Below are 14,938 nucleotides of genomic sequence, written 5' to 3' on the forward strand. Positions count from 1 at the left end.
CACCAGAGGGCAGGCTGGGCTCACGGATAGTAGCCCAACAAGGCATGGGAGACAAGGAAACCAGAGGCAATTAAGCACAGCTGACGGTACTAATGACATATTCTCCTTCCCCTATAAGAGAGAGTATGGAACCAGCAGAGAGAAGGGGGAAAAAAACGATCTCTGGAAGATGGCCACTGAGACAGAGGAGTTCTCCATGAAGAACCACTAAGATGTTGACAATCTGTGACGTTTGTTGTAGTTTAAAGATAATTGTAATTTGTTCCTGTTTGATCTGGAGAAGATGTGTTTTTTCCTTGGAAGATTTTCATTGATTATGTTGGAGTGTTTGTGTTGACCAAATGCCATCAATAGAGAACTGTGTTCAATCAAGAAAACCTACTCCTGACATGTTTATTCCACGTTTCTGCTTTAGAGTGGGGCCCAATTACTTGGTCCGCTCACAATACGCACTATACATCAGTTGGTAGAGCATGGCGCTAATTGGGTTCGATTCCCGGGACCACCCATACTGTATGCACACATGACTGATATAAAAGTCAGCTAAATGTATATTATACACACATTGATTTAGTACTGTAGATATGTGGTAGTAGTGGAGTAGGGGTCTGAGGGAACCCAGTGTGTTGTGAAATCTGTGAATGTTTCATAATGTTTTTAAAATTGTATAAACTGCCTTAATGTTTCTATTGTCTGTCCCAAATGGCATCCTATTCTCTATGGGCTTATGGGTCAAAAGTAGTGCACTAAATAAGTGATAGGGTGCCACTTGGGACACAAATCTATTGGCTCAGACAAGATGGTCCCTGTGGCAGACCTGGGTTTTTCCAACAGCCAACGCCGTCACCCTCCCACATACACGACCCAGCCATGTGGGTGCGTAAACAGCTATCATTCATCACCCCTCCCCCATTCTTGGTTCTCTCTTCCTCCTTTACCCCCCCCCCCCTCTCTCTATCCTGTCGTCCATCGAATCATGAAGATCAGATCACAGGAGTATAGGTTGATGAGGGCGTCGCTATTGTCTCTGTTACTAATAATAGCAATAAGGGCGGTACCGTTTATCTTTTACAATCACACCTCCTTGATGGATTCTAAAGCCAGAGCTTTACTCTTTAACCTTCTTCAGCAACACCCTACTTCCTCTCACCAAGACAGTTCAAATGATTACTGAGTCAATGAATGTCAGTTATTCCTCCAAGGTGACAAACATTGGTGAAACAGTCAGCTTTGCTTTAAATTCAGTGTTAATAACAACCAAATCCAGCATGCTGTTCCATAAATCATAAACAACTCTATAAAAGCTGTGGTCTAGAGGGTTTGATATACAGTTTTTTGGGGGGTTTATACAGACTTTCGAGCAATCTCTCTCTCTCTCTCTCTCTCTCTCTCTCTCTCTCTCTCTCTCTCTCATACACACACTCACCCTTTATCTCTGAACTAGCAAGGCTCTGGCCATTAGAAGGAATTATTCCTGTGGTATTATTTTCTTCTCTCATCCATTGAAGTTCCCCCGTAATAGACCTGGCTTTCGGCCAGTAGAATAGACGATAATCATTATAAGAGGGTAAAGGTAATGGGCTATATTTCAAATACTTCCTACACAGTACAGATCAAATATATTTTTTTCCGTACATTGACAGTTCACCTACGGAAATAATTTGACAGGACATTAATCTTATTGCATAGAATTGTTCATCTGTGTGCTTTTTCTCAGAGGTCAAATGATAGTACTGTAGTAGCCAACTCCCTGCTGACCTAAAACAAAGAACCCTTTCATTTAGAATATGTTGCATCGTTGCTTTGGTTTTACAACAATTATTCACTCATTGTGTTTCTACTTAGTGGATGTAGCCACATGACCACTAGATGGTGGTGTCACACTTCACACTTCACAGGTCTTTCATATGTGTAGTTTATTTGTCTGTAGGTTATATCCTCATGTAGCTGCACTTAAATGACATGTTACTCATGCTTTTCCTTTCATCTATGTTTCATTGAAAGTCATGGTCACAGAGCTGATCTCTAATGTTAACAAGGTCCAATGAGTCACTGATTAAACCCGTCCACAGTGGAAGACGTTTGATAATTGTAGCAAAGTTCTCTGTTATTTCTATTGTTGTTCAACCGTGAAAAGGAAAATAAATGTATGAGGTATGTCGATTCATTTAGTTTAGTTTTGTGGCAAACCTTTTGTTTACAGCTCTACTCTTAACATTCATGCATTTGTTAATTAAAAGTATAAATACAAAAGTGATCATATGTTAATTCATAAATAACTTAAGCTAAATAAACTAAATACTAACTTTGTCCTTGTAATTAGTACTTCATGTTTCTCGGTTGGAGATGTTGACAGGCACATGGAGGTGAGGTTGAGAGCTCCGTATTTGAACTGTGTGGTGGTTCACGCCAACCTGTTGATTGTCCCGGGGGGACATTGAAATGTCAATTGGTACATTCCATGGTGATGTGCATCTCTCATCTTCTTCTATGGTATAATGGCATTCGCAAAACAGTTGGATGTACATTCTACCACCAGAGGTGGATAATAAGGACCCCATAAAGGAAATAATTATAATCATACAAATGATCACAATGTACTTTAACTAAACAAAATCATCCTGCTTTCTGTATAAAAACCCCAACAATTTCTAATCAGGTGGCTACACAGCCTCAGAAAGCCTCCTGCGAGGGCGAGAGATTTCATAGCGACAATAGTCCTTGCAGTGCTTCTGCAGTGAAGTCTTGGAGCCCCAAAAACTTCAGTTGGTAGAGCATGGCGCTTGTAACGCCAGGGTAGTGGGTTCGATCCCCGGGACCACCCATACGTAGAATGTATGCACACATGACTGTAAGTCGCTTTGGATAAAAGCGTCTGCTAAATGGCATATATTACATATTATAATGATGTCCAGATTATTGGACTTCAGGGACATTTGTGCTGTACAATTGATCACTGTGGCTATAAATGCTACAAAGTCCACCTTCACATTGAGTGTATCCAAATCACTTAATTGACTTAAAAAACATTAGCAACTGGAGGCCCTGCCTCCACTGCCATACCTTCAACACTGTGGCATCTTGCCCTTCAGCTCTCTTCACCGCCTCCACATAGGAGATTTACTGTACAGCCCTGATCCAGGGCACTCAGGTAAGTCCTGAGTATGATCCCCACCACAGTTGCAACATTTTCAATACCCTACTTCTCCCGTCTGCAAACATTTGACACGTGGCCATATATTTTACAGCTCCCACACTGTAATGGTTTCTACTAAAATGCTCTCACCGCATATGTCACATATTCAGGTAGGGTCTCCTCAAACAACAATAATATTGATAGACTTTTCTCCTTCCTTCCATTTACCATACGGGTCAGGTGACGTGTACTGACCACTCCTGGGATTTTCTGACTAAGGTACTCATCATCTATATCCAAGGAGACTCCAGCTATAACTCCTTTTTTCAGGCGCCCTACTCCGAAGACAAAATACAGGTTACTTCTGACGTGGACAATTTAGCCAGATCCAGTGTACGTTAATTCTGTTCTTCATCGACGCAATTAACCAAAACAAGGCCGCTTCTAGTCACCTTTATTGAACCTCATTGTCCAAAAAAAATGCATTATTGGACCAGTCCATGTCTTCTACCACAGCTTTTTGATCGTTTTGTTCCATTCTTTGATATCTCTATTTTCCATTCATTATCACACTATTTCACTTGCTGCACTTTCAGATTCAAGAAACAATTCCATGGACGCTGCCATTTTGGAACTGTCATCCATCTCCTGTTTACAATCTCACTGACTTATCAAGCCGTTCCCTGCAATGTTACCACACTCATTCTGGTGAAATGCATTATGGGTCAAATGTATTTTATCCCTTTGTTTTAGGTCAGCAGGGAGTCGGCTACTACAGTACTATCATTTGACCTCTCTGAGAAAAAGCACACAGATGAACAATTCTATGCAATAAGATTGATATCCAGGGGAACTTAAATCCATTTCACCTCATTTCTACCAGCATGTTAAATGTGCAACCAGAGGAAAAAACTCTGTGCATGTGAGTGACTGCATGTGTGCTAACAGACACATTAGATAAATCTGATATTAAATAATGACTTAATCATGATTAACAAAGTTAGAAAGAGAACAACTCAATGTAATGTTCATCAAAATATTGAAATGATAATTACAATATTTGTGAATTTTATGAAGATGAATAAACTTAACTGGGGATAGGGCGAAAGCTTACTGACACACCAGACAAATGGTTTATTACAACTTTAATTAATTATAGTTACATGGCATATATTATTATTATTATTATTGTTTTTTTTATGTTAAATGGGCATCTAACAATATAAGAAAACATTTTGTAATGAATGTTGTTCAATAATTCACACAAAACATGCGTTAGAATGTCATTGGACACAAAAGGCAACGGATTGTAGGAATGACCCACCTGTTGTTATGACCTCTGCCGAGACAGAAATAAAGAGCTGAGTCAACTGGGTTCAATCAGAATCACTCAAAGATGATCTTAATAACAGAGAAGGCACACAAATAATCAGTAATGGTGTCACGTTCTATCACTGTGCATACTATTCATGATGTCATACACTGGTATCATCTCTCCTTTGTGGATACCCTCACTGAAGTGTAAGTCACACCATTGGATGGGAAGACCAGCTGACTGCCGTTCATGCAGGTGACTTTCACTTTGGCCCTGTAGTCGAGGTCGATATTTGCTTTCCCCATTGTGATCTCAACATCCATGATCTTCCCTGGCGGGAACTTCACTTTAATAGTATCCAATTCTGTTATGGTCTCTGTCTTCTGCAGGCTGGTGGATTGCTCCACTCCCACGGTCAAGCTGAACCCTGATGACACCTCGACCAGATCCGGGATCCCTGCTTTGACCGATACATTCAAGGTGGATTCTATCTTGTTGCTGACGGACCAGGAGGAAGTCTTGGTCAGGGTCTTGCTGTATGTAATGGACTCTTCTTGAACCAATGAGGTGTCATTGTGGTGGGACACGGATTTCACATATTCTGGAGTCACCTAAAATCAACACACACACAAAGATACAAATTGTTCAGACAAGACAAAGACAATTTCAGAACTAATCATCAGTGAGGAACTGATCAATTGATTTTTAGTAAGCCAACAATAGTAACTAATGTGTCTGTATGTGTGTGACTGTCCTAGAAATGAGATGCCTGATGAATGTTGACCCCCATATTGGATTACATGTTTTAAAGTGGACAGCCCCCTTAATGTTAGTGCATCGGTAGAGTATTCCTGAGCTGTCTACACACGTCTTTGGAAGAGCTCACCTGGGGTTTATAGAGGGACAGGGTGGGATACTCCATGTCAGTCATTACGGACGACTTGATGGTGTTGATGAAGAGGAAGCCCATGTAGTCGATGTCTGAGCCAGACCTGCCCTCCAGTCCCAGGCAGATTCCAGACCCCACATCTATGGTGTACTCAGTCTTCAGTGGCCAGCTGGTAATTTTTTCAAAGAACTGACGGTTCTGACTCGTCATGAACTTGATGGCACCCAGACGTGTGCCGGCACCGTTACCCCACAGCGACAGCTTGGTGATGCGCTTGCCGAGTTTGAACTCCAACTCATTGAAAGTGTGTGAATTCCCAAAGGTCGCAACGCGCCTGTCCACTAGCTCCTCCCACACAGCTTTGACCCGCCAGCCTTCCACCGCCACTCCGATCTTCTTGTTGGTGGCACCGTTGTTCATGCCGTGGAATTCAAATGAACTGCCTCCTCCACCACCGATCAACTGCAGTCTGGTTGCCATGTTAAGTGTGTGTGTACGTCACGTAACCTGAAATACACATTTGTACAGATACATTTAAGAAACGTCCAACTCAAACTCAGATCTCATTCAGACATTCAAAGCAACAACAGGAAATGAAAGAACAAGATAAAAGGATCAAACAATAACTAAGGGATATAATGACTCATGGTTGGAATTAGAAGTTGAGCAAAACATCAGTCTAGGGCAGGGCTCTTCAACCCTGTTCCTGGAGAACTACCCTCCTATAGGTTCACTACAGCCCTGTTCCTGGAGAACTACCCTCCTATAGGTTCACTCCAGCCCTGTTCCTGGAGAACTACCCTCCTATAGGTTCACTCCAGCCCTGTTCCTGGAGAGCTACCCTCCTATAGGTTCACTACAGCCCTGTTCCTGGAGAGCTACCCTCCTATAGGTTCACTCCAGCCCTGTTCCTGGAGAACTACCCTCCTATAGGTTCACTACAGCCCTGTTCCTGGAGAGCTACCCTCCTATAGGTTCACTCCAGCCCTGTTCCTGGAGAGCTATCCTCCTATAGGTTTAAACTCCAGCCCTGTTCCTGGAGAACTACCCTCCTATAGGTTCACTCCAGCCCTGTTCCTGGAGAACTACCCTCCTATAGGTTTAAACTCCAGCCCTGTTCCTGGAGAACTACCCTCCTATAGGTTCACTCCAGCCCTGTTCCTGGAGAGCTACCCTCCTATAGGTTCACTACAGCCCTGTTCCTGGAGAGCTACCCTCCTGTTGGTTTTCACTCCAGCCCCAGTTCCTAACTAACCTGATTATACCATCTACTGCTATCTTGCCTATGCCACTCCATCACTGTTCATCCATATATCATCCATATATATTTTTATGTACATATTCATAAGTACATATATGTACTTATTCATTCCTTTTCACTTGTGTGTGTATAAGGTAGGTGTTGTGAAATTGTTAGATTAATTGTTCCTGATATTACTGCATGGTTCAACTAGAATGTTCCTGGAAGCTACCCTCACTCACATTAACATCTGTTCCTAACCATGCGTATGTGACAAATAAGCCCTTTGATTTGATTGGTTTAGAATCAGGTGGACTAGATTGGGATTGGAATGAAAAAATAGATCTACGGTAGCTCTGGTCTATGCCGTTCGGCCAAATCGCTCCACAATCCTCAGGTCACTGAGAATGATGCATATTCTTAAGAATTGCTCCTAACTCCTTTACACTTGTCCTCCACCCTAGGTGTGATCTTTCCATCTTTATTCTGCCTGGAACTAGAATCACAAGCATTCCTTCCTCCACAGCTTGGGTCCTCAGTCACCATGGAGTCCCAAATAAAATCCCAGCACCTGATTGGATTAGAATCTCCTGCTGTTTCTCCTGAATCAACACCATGGAGTCCCTCTCCTACTCCCAGCACCTCCCCACTCTACCTCCTGCTGTTTCTCCTGATCAACACCATGGAGTCCACTCTCCTATCTTTCCCAGCACCTCCCAGCTTCTACCTCCTGCTGTTTCTTCCTCAGTCACCATGGAGTCCCTCTCCCACTCCCAGCACCTCCCCACTCTACCTCCTGCTGTTTCTTCCTGATCAACACCATGGAGTCCCTCTCCCACTCCCAGCACCTCCCCACTCTATCTCCTGCTGTTTCTCCTGATCAACACCATGGAGTCCCTCTCCTACTCCCAGCACCTCCCCACTCTACCTCCTGCTGTTTCTTCCTGATCAACACCATGGTCCTCAGTCACCATGGAGTCCCTCTCCCACTCCCAGCACCTCCCCACTCTACCTCCTGCTGTTTCTTCCTGATCAACACCATGGAGTCCCTCTCCTACTCCCAGCACCTCCCACTCTACCTCCTTCTGTTTCTTCCTGATCAACACCATGGAGTAACTCTCCTACTCCCAGCACCTCCCACTCTACCTCCTTCTGTTTCTTCCTGATCAACACCATGGAGTAACTCTCCTACTCCCAGCACCTCCCCACTCTACCTCCTGCTGTTTCTTCCTGATCAACACCATGGAGTAACTCTCTTACTCCCAGCACCTCCCCACTCTACCTCCTGCTGTTTCTCCTGATCAACACCATGGAGTAACTCTCTTACTCCCAGCACCTCCCACTCTACCTCCTGCTGTTTCTCCTGATCAACACCATGGAGTAACTCTCTTACTCCCAGCACCTCCCACTCTACCTCCTGCTGTTTCTCCTGATCAACACCATGGAGTAACTCTCCTACTCCCAGCACCTCCCCACTCTACCTCCTGCTGTTTCTTCCTGATCAACTTGGTGACTTATGTGTAATGAAACATATTGTTGTGTATGAATGTTACAAGATGCTACATTAGAATATGATAACCTTCCCTTTAATGATGAGTATGAATGTAATAGATGCTACATCAGAATATGAGGTTGTTTATGGTGCTAAAACTAATCTCTCCAAACAAAGTTGCTGCTTTGAAGTATCTGAAAGAATAAAGATTGAAATTAATTAATATATAACAATATTCTTTAAGACAGGCTGCACTATTCACAGGTATGTACTAATATATTATAATATAGTCTAATATTCTTTCAGACAGGCTTTAGTATTTACAGGTATGTATTAATATATTATGACACTGTCTAATATAGAACAGGGTCTGTTAACTTTATCAAGTGTCCAATTAAATTGTGCCCTCTCTTTTTTAATTTAATTTATTTCACCTTTATTTATCCAGGTAAGCAAGTTGAGAACAAGTTGTCATTTACACCTGCGACCTGGCCAAGATAAAACAAAGCAGCGTGACACAAACAACAACACAGAGTTACACATGGAATAAACAACAACACAGAGTTACACATGGAATAAACTACAACACAGAGTTACACATGGAATAAACTACAACACAGAGTTACACATGGAATAAACAACAACACAGAGTTACACATGGAATAAACTACAACACAGAGTTACACATGGAATAAACTACAACACAGAGTTACACATGGAATAAACTACAACACAGAGTTACACATGGAATAAACAACAACACAGAGTTACACATGGAATAAACTACAACACAGAGTTACACATGGAATAAACTACAACACAGAGTTACACATGGAATAAACTACAACACAGAGTTACACATGGAATAAACTACAACACAGTTACACATGGAATAAACGAGCGTACAGTCAATTACACAATAGAAAAAAGATAGTCTATATACAGTATGTGCAAATGGCGTGAGGAGGTAAGGCAATAAATAGGCCATAGTAGCGAATTAATTACATTATAGCAGATTAACACTGGAGTGATAGATGAGCAGATGATGATGTGCAAGTAGTGATACTGGTGTGCAAAAGAGCAGAAAAGTAAAGAAAAGCAATATGGGGATGAGGTAGGTAGATTGGGTGGACTATGTACAGCTGCAGCGATCGGTTAGCTGCTCAGATAGCTGATGTTTAAAATTAGTGAGGGAAATGTAAGTCTCCAGCTTCAGCGATTTTAGAAATTGTTCCAGTCACTGGCAGCAGAGAACAGGAAGGAAAGGCGGCCAAAGTCTGCTGGAACACATACTACAGGTGGGTGTTGTTATCGTGACCAGTGAGCTGAGATAAGGCAGAGCTTTACCTAGCATAGACTTAGATGACCAGGAGCCAGCGGGTCTCGAGACGAATTACTTAGCGAGGGCCAGCAGACTAGAGCATACAGGTTGCAGTGTTGGGTGGTATAAGGGGCTTTGTTAACAAAACGGATGGCACTGTGATAGACTGCATCCAGTATTGGAATCTATTTTGTAGATGACATCGCCGAAGTCGAGGATCGGTAGGATAGTCAGTTTTACTAGGGTAAGTTTGGTGGCGTGAGTGAAGGAAGCTTTGTGGCGAATAGAAAGCCGATTCTAGATTTGATTTTGGAGTGGATATGGTTGATGTGGGGGTGGCAGGTGGCCTAGTGGTTAGAGTGTTGGACTAGTAACCGAAAGGTTGCAAGTTCGAATCCCCGAGCTGACAAGGTACAAATCTGCCGTTCTGCCCCTGAACAGGCAGTTAACCCACTGTTCCTAGGCCATCATTGAAAATAAGAATTTGTTCTTAACTGACTTGCCTAGTAAAATAAAAAAAAATCCCATTATTAAAGTGGCTGGAGTTGAGTCAGTGTGTTGGCAGCAGCCACTCAATGTGGCCTTGAGATAGAAGCTGTTTTTCAGTCTCTCGGTCCCAGCTTTGATGCACCTGTACTGACCTTGCCTTCTGGATGATAGCGGGGTGAACAGGCAGTGGCTCGGGTAGTTGTTGTCCTTGATGATCTTTATGGCCTTCCTGTGACATCGGGTGGTGTAGGTGTCCTGGAGGGCAGGTAGCTCTCGATTGTGCATCTGTAGAAGTTTGTGAGTGCTTTTGGTGACAAGCTGAATTTCTTCAGCCTCCTGAGGTTGAAGAGGCGCTGCTGCGCCTTCTTCACGATGCTGTCTGTGTGGGTGGACCAATTCAGTTTGTCTGTGATGTGTACGCCGAGGAACTTAAAACTCTCCAATACTGTTCTATCAATGTGGATAGGGGGGTGTTCCCTCTGCTGTTTCCTGAAGTCCACAATCATCTCCTTAGTTTTGTTGACGTAGAGTGTGAGGTTATTTTCCTGACACCACACTCCGAGGGCCTCCTCCCTGTAGGCCGTCTCGTCATTGTTGGTAATCAAGCCTACCACTGTTGTGTTGTCCGCAAACTTGATGATTGAGTTGGAGGCGTGCGTTTCCACGCAGTCGTGGGTGAACAGGGAGTACAGGAGAGGGCTCAGAACGCACCCTTGTGGGGCCCCTGTGTTGAGGATCAGCGGGGTGGAAATGTTGTTGCCTACCCTCACCACTTGGGGACGGCCCGTCAGGAAGTCCAGTACCCAGTTGCACAGGGCGGGGTCTAGACCCAGGGTCTCGAGCTTGATGACGAGCTTGGAGGGCACTATGGTGTTAAATGCCGAGCTGTAGTCGATGAACAGCATTCTCACATAGGTATTCCTCTTGTCCAGATGGGTTAGGGCAGTGTGCAGTGTGGTTGAGATTGCATCGTCTGTGGACCTATTTGGGCGGTAAGCAAATTGGAGTGGGTCGAGGTTGTTGTTTGATTGCCTTGATGACGGAGGGAATAGTTACACTGTTTGTATTCGGTCATGTTTCCGGTCACCTTGCCCTGATTACAATCAGTGGTTCGGGCTTTCAGTTTCACGCAAATGCTGCCATCAATCCACGGTTTCTGGTTTTGGGAATGTTTTAATCGTTGCTCATGGGAACGACATCTTCAACGCTGGTTTGGGAATGTTTTAATCGTTTTCATGAACTCGCTCACCGAATCAGCGTATTTGTCAATGTTGTTGTCTGACGCAATACGAAACATATCCCAGTCCACGTGATGGAAGCAGTCTTGGAGTGTGGAATCAGATTGGTCGGACCAGCGTTGAACAGACCTTAGCGCGGGAGCTTCTTGTTTTAGTTTCTGTCTGTAGGCAGGGATCAACAAAATGGAGTCGTGGTCAGCTTTTCCGAAAGGAGGGTGGGGCAGGGCCTTATATGCGCCGCGGAAGTTAGAATAGCAGTGATCCAAGGTTTTTCCAGCCCTGGTTGCACAATCGATATGCTGATAAAATTTAGGGAGTCTTGTTTTCAGATTAGCCTTGTTAAAATCCCCCGCTACAATGAATGCAGCCTCCGGATAAATGGATTCCAGTTTGCAAAGAGTCAAATAAAGTTTGTTCAGAGCCATCGATGTGTCTGCTTGGGGGGGAATATATACAGCTGTGATTATAATCGAAGAGAATTCCCTTGGTAGATAATGCAGTCGACATTTGATTGTGAGGAATTCTAAATCAGGTGAACAGAAGGACTTGAGTACCTGTATGTTGTTTTGATCACACCACGTCACGTTAACCATGAAGCATATCCCCCCGCCCCTCTTCTTAACAGAAAGATGTTTGTTTCTGTCTGCGCGATGCGTGGAGAAACCAGTTGGCTGCACCGACTCTGATAGCGTCTCTCCAGTGAGCCATGTTTCCATGAAGCAAAGAACGTTACAGTCTCTGATGTCCCTCTGGAATGCTACCCTTGCTCGGATTTCATCAACCTTCTTGTCAAGAGACTGGACATGAAGAATGCTAGGGAGTGGTGCACGATGTGCCCGTCTCCGGAGTCAGACCAGAAGACCGCTCCGTTTCCCCCTTTTACGAAGTCGATTTTTTGGGTCGCTGGCTGGGATCCATTCCGTTGTCTCCTAGGTGAAAGGCAGAACACAGGATCCGCTTCGCGAAAGTCATGTTCTTGGTCGTACTGATGGTGAGTTGACGCTGCTCTTATGTTCAGTAGTTCTTCTCGACTGTATGTAATGAAACCTAAGATGACCTGGGGTACCAATGTAAGAAATAACACGTAAAAAAAAAAAAACTGCATAGTTTCCTGGGAACGCGAAGCGAGGCGGCCATCTCTGTAGGCGCCGGATTGCTCCAAGGTGGGAGTTATGGTATTTAACTGCAATTTGTTAGAAACACACAATAAGTCAATTGGCCCAGGAGGCGGTAGTGCATCATTCATGGGGGATGACATGTTTACTGTTGCCTTGTTTTTACATGGTTGACTTTGGCCTCCTATTGTTCTGTTTTGAATTCAAAAGTATGATGTTAGTATGATGTTAAATGTGAGGTGAGTAGACTGTTGAGTGTAGTGCTTTACATCAAGCTGTCTCTTAACCGTGAATACTGTTACGTTCCCCAGTTTTTGTGTTGTGGGTTTGTGTATATGTATATTTCAGGAAATGGCTTCCTGGATTCCCCCAAGCAGCTGATTGGTCGGCCCCAGTGCAGATTGGAGCTCTGAACCCGCCCTCTCATTAAGGGATACAGCTGTCGGCAATTACAAACTCCTTCTGCAGCTTTATAAGCCAGTGTTCCCTTGTTAGGAAGAGAGAGCTTCTTTGATGTCCTGTGTTGCTCAGGGAGAGCTTCTTGGTATGTCCTGTGTTTTGTTGTTGGGTTGTATATTGTAAAGTATTTTGTTGCTTGTCCTGCAGACGTATGTCAAAAGGACTGTTTTTGATCTTTGAAATTGTAAACTTTAATTTATTGTTGAGTCATGTTTTAGGTGTTACTTGACTAAATCATTGGACAGATGCTTTTAAAGGTTGACAGACCCTGTTCTATATTAGACCGTGTCATAATATATTAATGCATACCTGTGAATAATGTAGCCTGTGTTAATGAATATTGAATTTGATTAATGTATTACAATCTTTAATTATTTCAGGTTTTTCAAAGGGGAAACTTTGTTTGGAAAGGTGAGTTCCAGCGCCATAACCAACTCACATTCTGAAGTGGCATCTGCAACATTCATATTCATGATTCTTTGTCATTATAGCAACATCAGAATTAATTTTAGACGTGGTCACTTACACCATGTTTCATTACACAAGTCACCAAGTTGATCAGGAAGAAACCGCAGGAGGTAGTGAGAAGTGCTGGGAGTAGGAGAGGGACTCTCTGGCTTTGAATGTCTGAATCAGTTCCTTTGAGTTGGAGGCTTCTTAAACTGATATGTACAAATTTGTATCTGAGGTTACGTGACGCGCACACACACATGGCAACCACACTGCATTTGATCGGTGGTGGAGGAGGCACTTACTTTGAATTCCATGGCATGGACAACGGTGCCACCATCAAGAAGATCGGAGTGGCGGTGGGAGGCTCTCAGGTGAAAGCTGTGCGGGTGGAGCTGACCGACGGGAAAGGAGCGACTTTTGGAGATGCGGAGACTTTCAATAAGTTTGAGTTCAACCTCGGCGAGCGCATCACCAAGCTGTCTCTGTGGGGTAACGGCGCCGGCACACGTCTGGGTGCCATCAAATTCACGACGAGTGAGAACCGGGAGTTCTTTGAAAAAATGACCAGCTGGCCACTGAAGACTGAGTACACCATAGATGTGGGGTCCGGAATCTGCCTGGGGCTGCAGGGCAGGTCTGGCTCAGACATTGACTGCATGGGCTTCCTCTTCATCAACACCATCAAGTCGTCCGTAATGACTGACATGGAGTATCCCACCCTGTCCCTCTATAAACCCCAGGTGAGCTCTTCCAAAGACGTGTGTAGACAGCTCAGGAAAACTCTACCGATGCTCTAACATTAAAGGGGCTGTCCACATTAAAACATGTAATCCAATATGGGGGTCGACCTTCATCAGGGATCTCATTTCTAGGACAGTCATGCCTTATGTTTAATTGGCCTTGGTCAGTAAAATAGCAACAACACTTATTTTTTTTATGGCCTTCCTTCCTTTTTTTAAATTTACTCATACGCATCAGTCCAAGATGGCAGACACACACACGTTATTATTGTTGGCTTTTAATACATTTTTATCAGTTAATAAATTGTCTTTGTCTTGTTTGAACAACTTGTATCTTTGTTCATTTTAGGTGACCCAAGAATATGTGACATCTGTGTCTCACCAGAACTACACCTCCTTGGTTCTAGAAAAGTCCATTACATACATCAAGACGCTGACCAAGACTTCCTCCTGGTCCGTCAGCAACAAAATAGAATTCACCTTGAATGTATCGGTCAAAGCAGGGATCCCTGATCTGGTCGAGGTGTCATCAGGGTTCAGCTTGACCGTGGGAGTGGAGCAATCCACCAGCCTGCAGAAAACAGAGACCATAACAGAATCAGGTACCATCAACGTGAAGATCCCACCAGGGAAGATCATGGATGTTGAGATCACAATGTGGAAAGCAAATATCGACCTCGACTACAGGGCCAAAGTGAAAGTCACCTGCATGAACGGCAGTCAGCTGGTCTTCCCATCCAAAGGCATCTACACTGGTGTGGCTTACACTTCATTGAGGTTGTCCAGAAAGGAGAGATGAGACAAGTGTGACTTTATGAATAAAAAGTGCTGTGATAGAAATTGACACCATGACTGATTCTTTGTGTGCCTTTTCTGTTATTATATATCTTTAAGTGCTTCTAATTGGACCCAGTTCTTTATCAGCAGAGGGTATAACAATAGGTGGATCTTTCCTACAATCCGGTGCCTTTTGTGTCCAATGACATTTCAATAACAACATTCATTTCAATGTTTTTATGGTTAGACCCCCATTTACCATAAACACAATGTT

At 43.6% G+C, this 14,938-nt stretch overlaps 2 protein-coding genes across 2 annotated transcripts; one reads left to right on the top strand and one right to left on the bottom strand.

The window, feature by feature from the left end:
• Positions 1-4,624: 4,624 nt before the first annotated feature.
• Positions 4,625-5,820, bottom strand: LOC118370673 (aerolysin-like protein). Its single transcript, XM_035755742.1, has 2 exons — positions 5,338-5,820; positions 4,625-5,062 (listed from the first exon to the last, which is right to left on the bottom strand). The coding sequence occupies exons 1-2, from the start codon at positions 5,818-5,820 to the stop codon at positions 4,625-4,627; spliced, it is 921 nt and encodes a 306-aa protein (XP_035611635.1).
• Positions 5,821-12,688: 6,868 nt separating this feature from the next.
• Positions 12,689-14,731, top strand: LOC118370672 (aerolysin-like protein). The gene is made up of 4 exons (XM_035755741.2): positions 12,689-12,779; positions 13,075-13,105; positions 13,383-13,887; positions 14,237-14,731. The coding sequence occupies exons 1-4, from the start codon at positions 12,749-12,751 to the stop codon at positions 14,684-14,686; spliced, it is 1,017 nt and encodes a 338-aa protein (XP_035611634.2). The 5' UTR covers positions 12,689-12,748; the 3' UTR covers positions 14,687-14,731.
• The last annotated feature ends 207 nt before the right edge of the window (positions 14,732-14,938 follow it).

The sequence above is a fragment of the Oncorhynchus keta genome, chromosome 27 (assembly GCF_023373465.1).
Source record: "Oncorhynchus keta strain PuntledgeMale-10-30-2019 chromosome 27, Oket_V2, whole genome shotgun sequence".
NCBI classification, from domain to species: domain Eukaryota; kingdom Metazoa; phylum Chordata; class Actinopteri; order Salmoniformes; family Salmonidae; genus Oncorhynchus; species Oncorhynchus keta.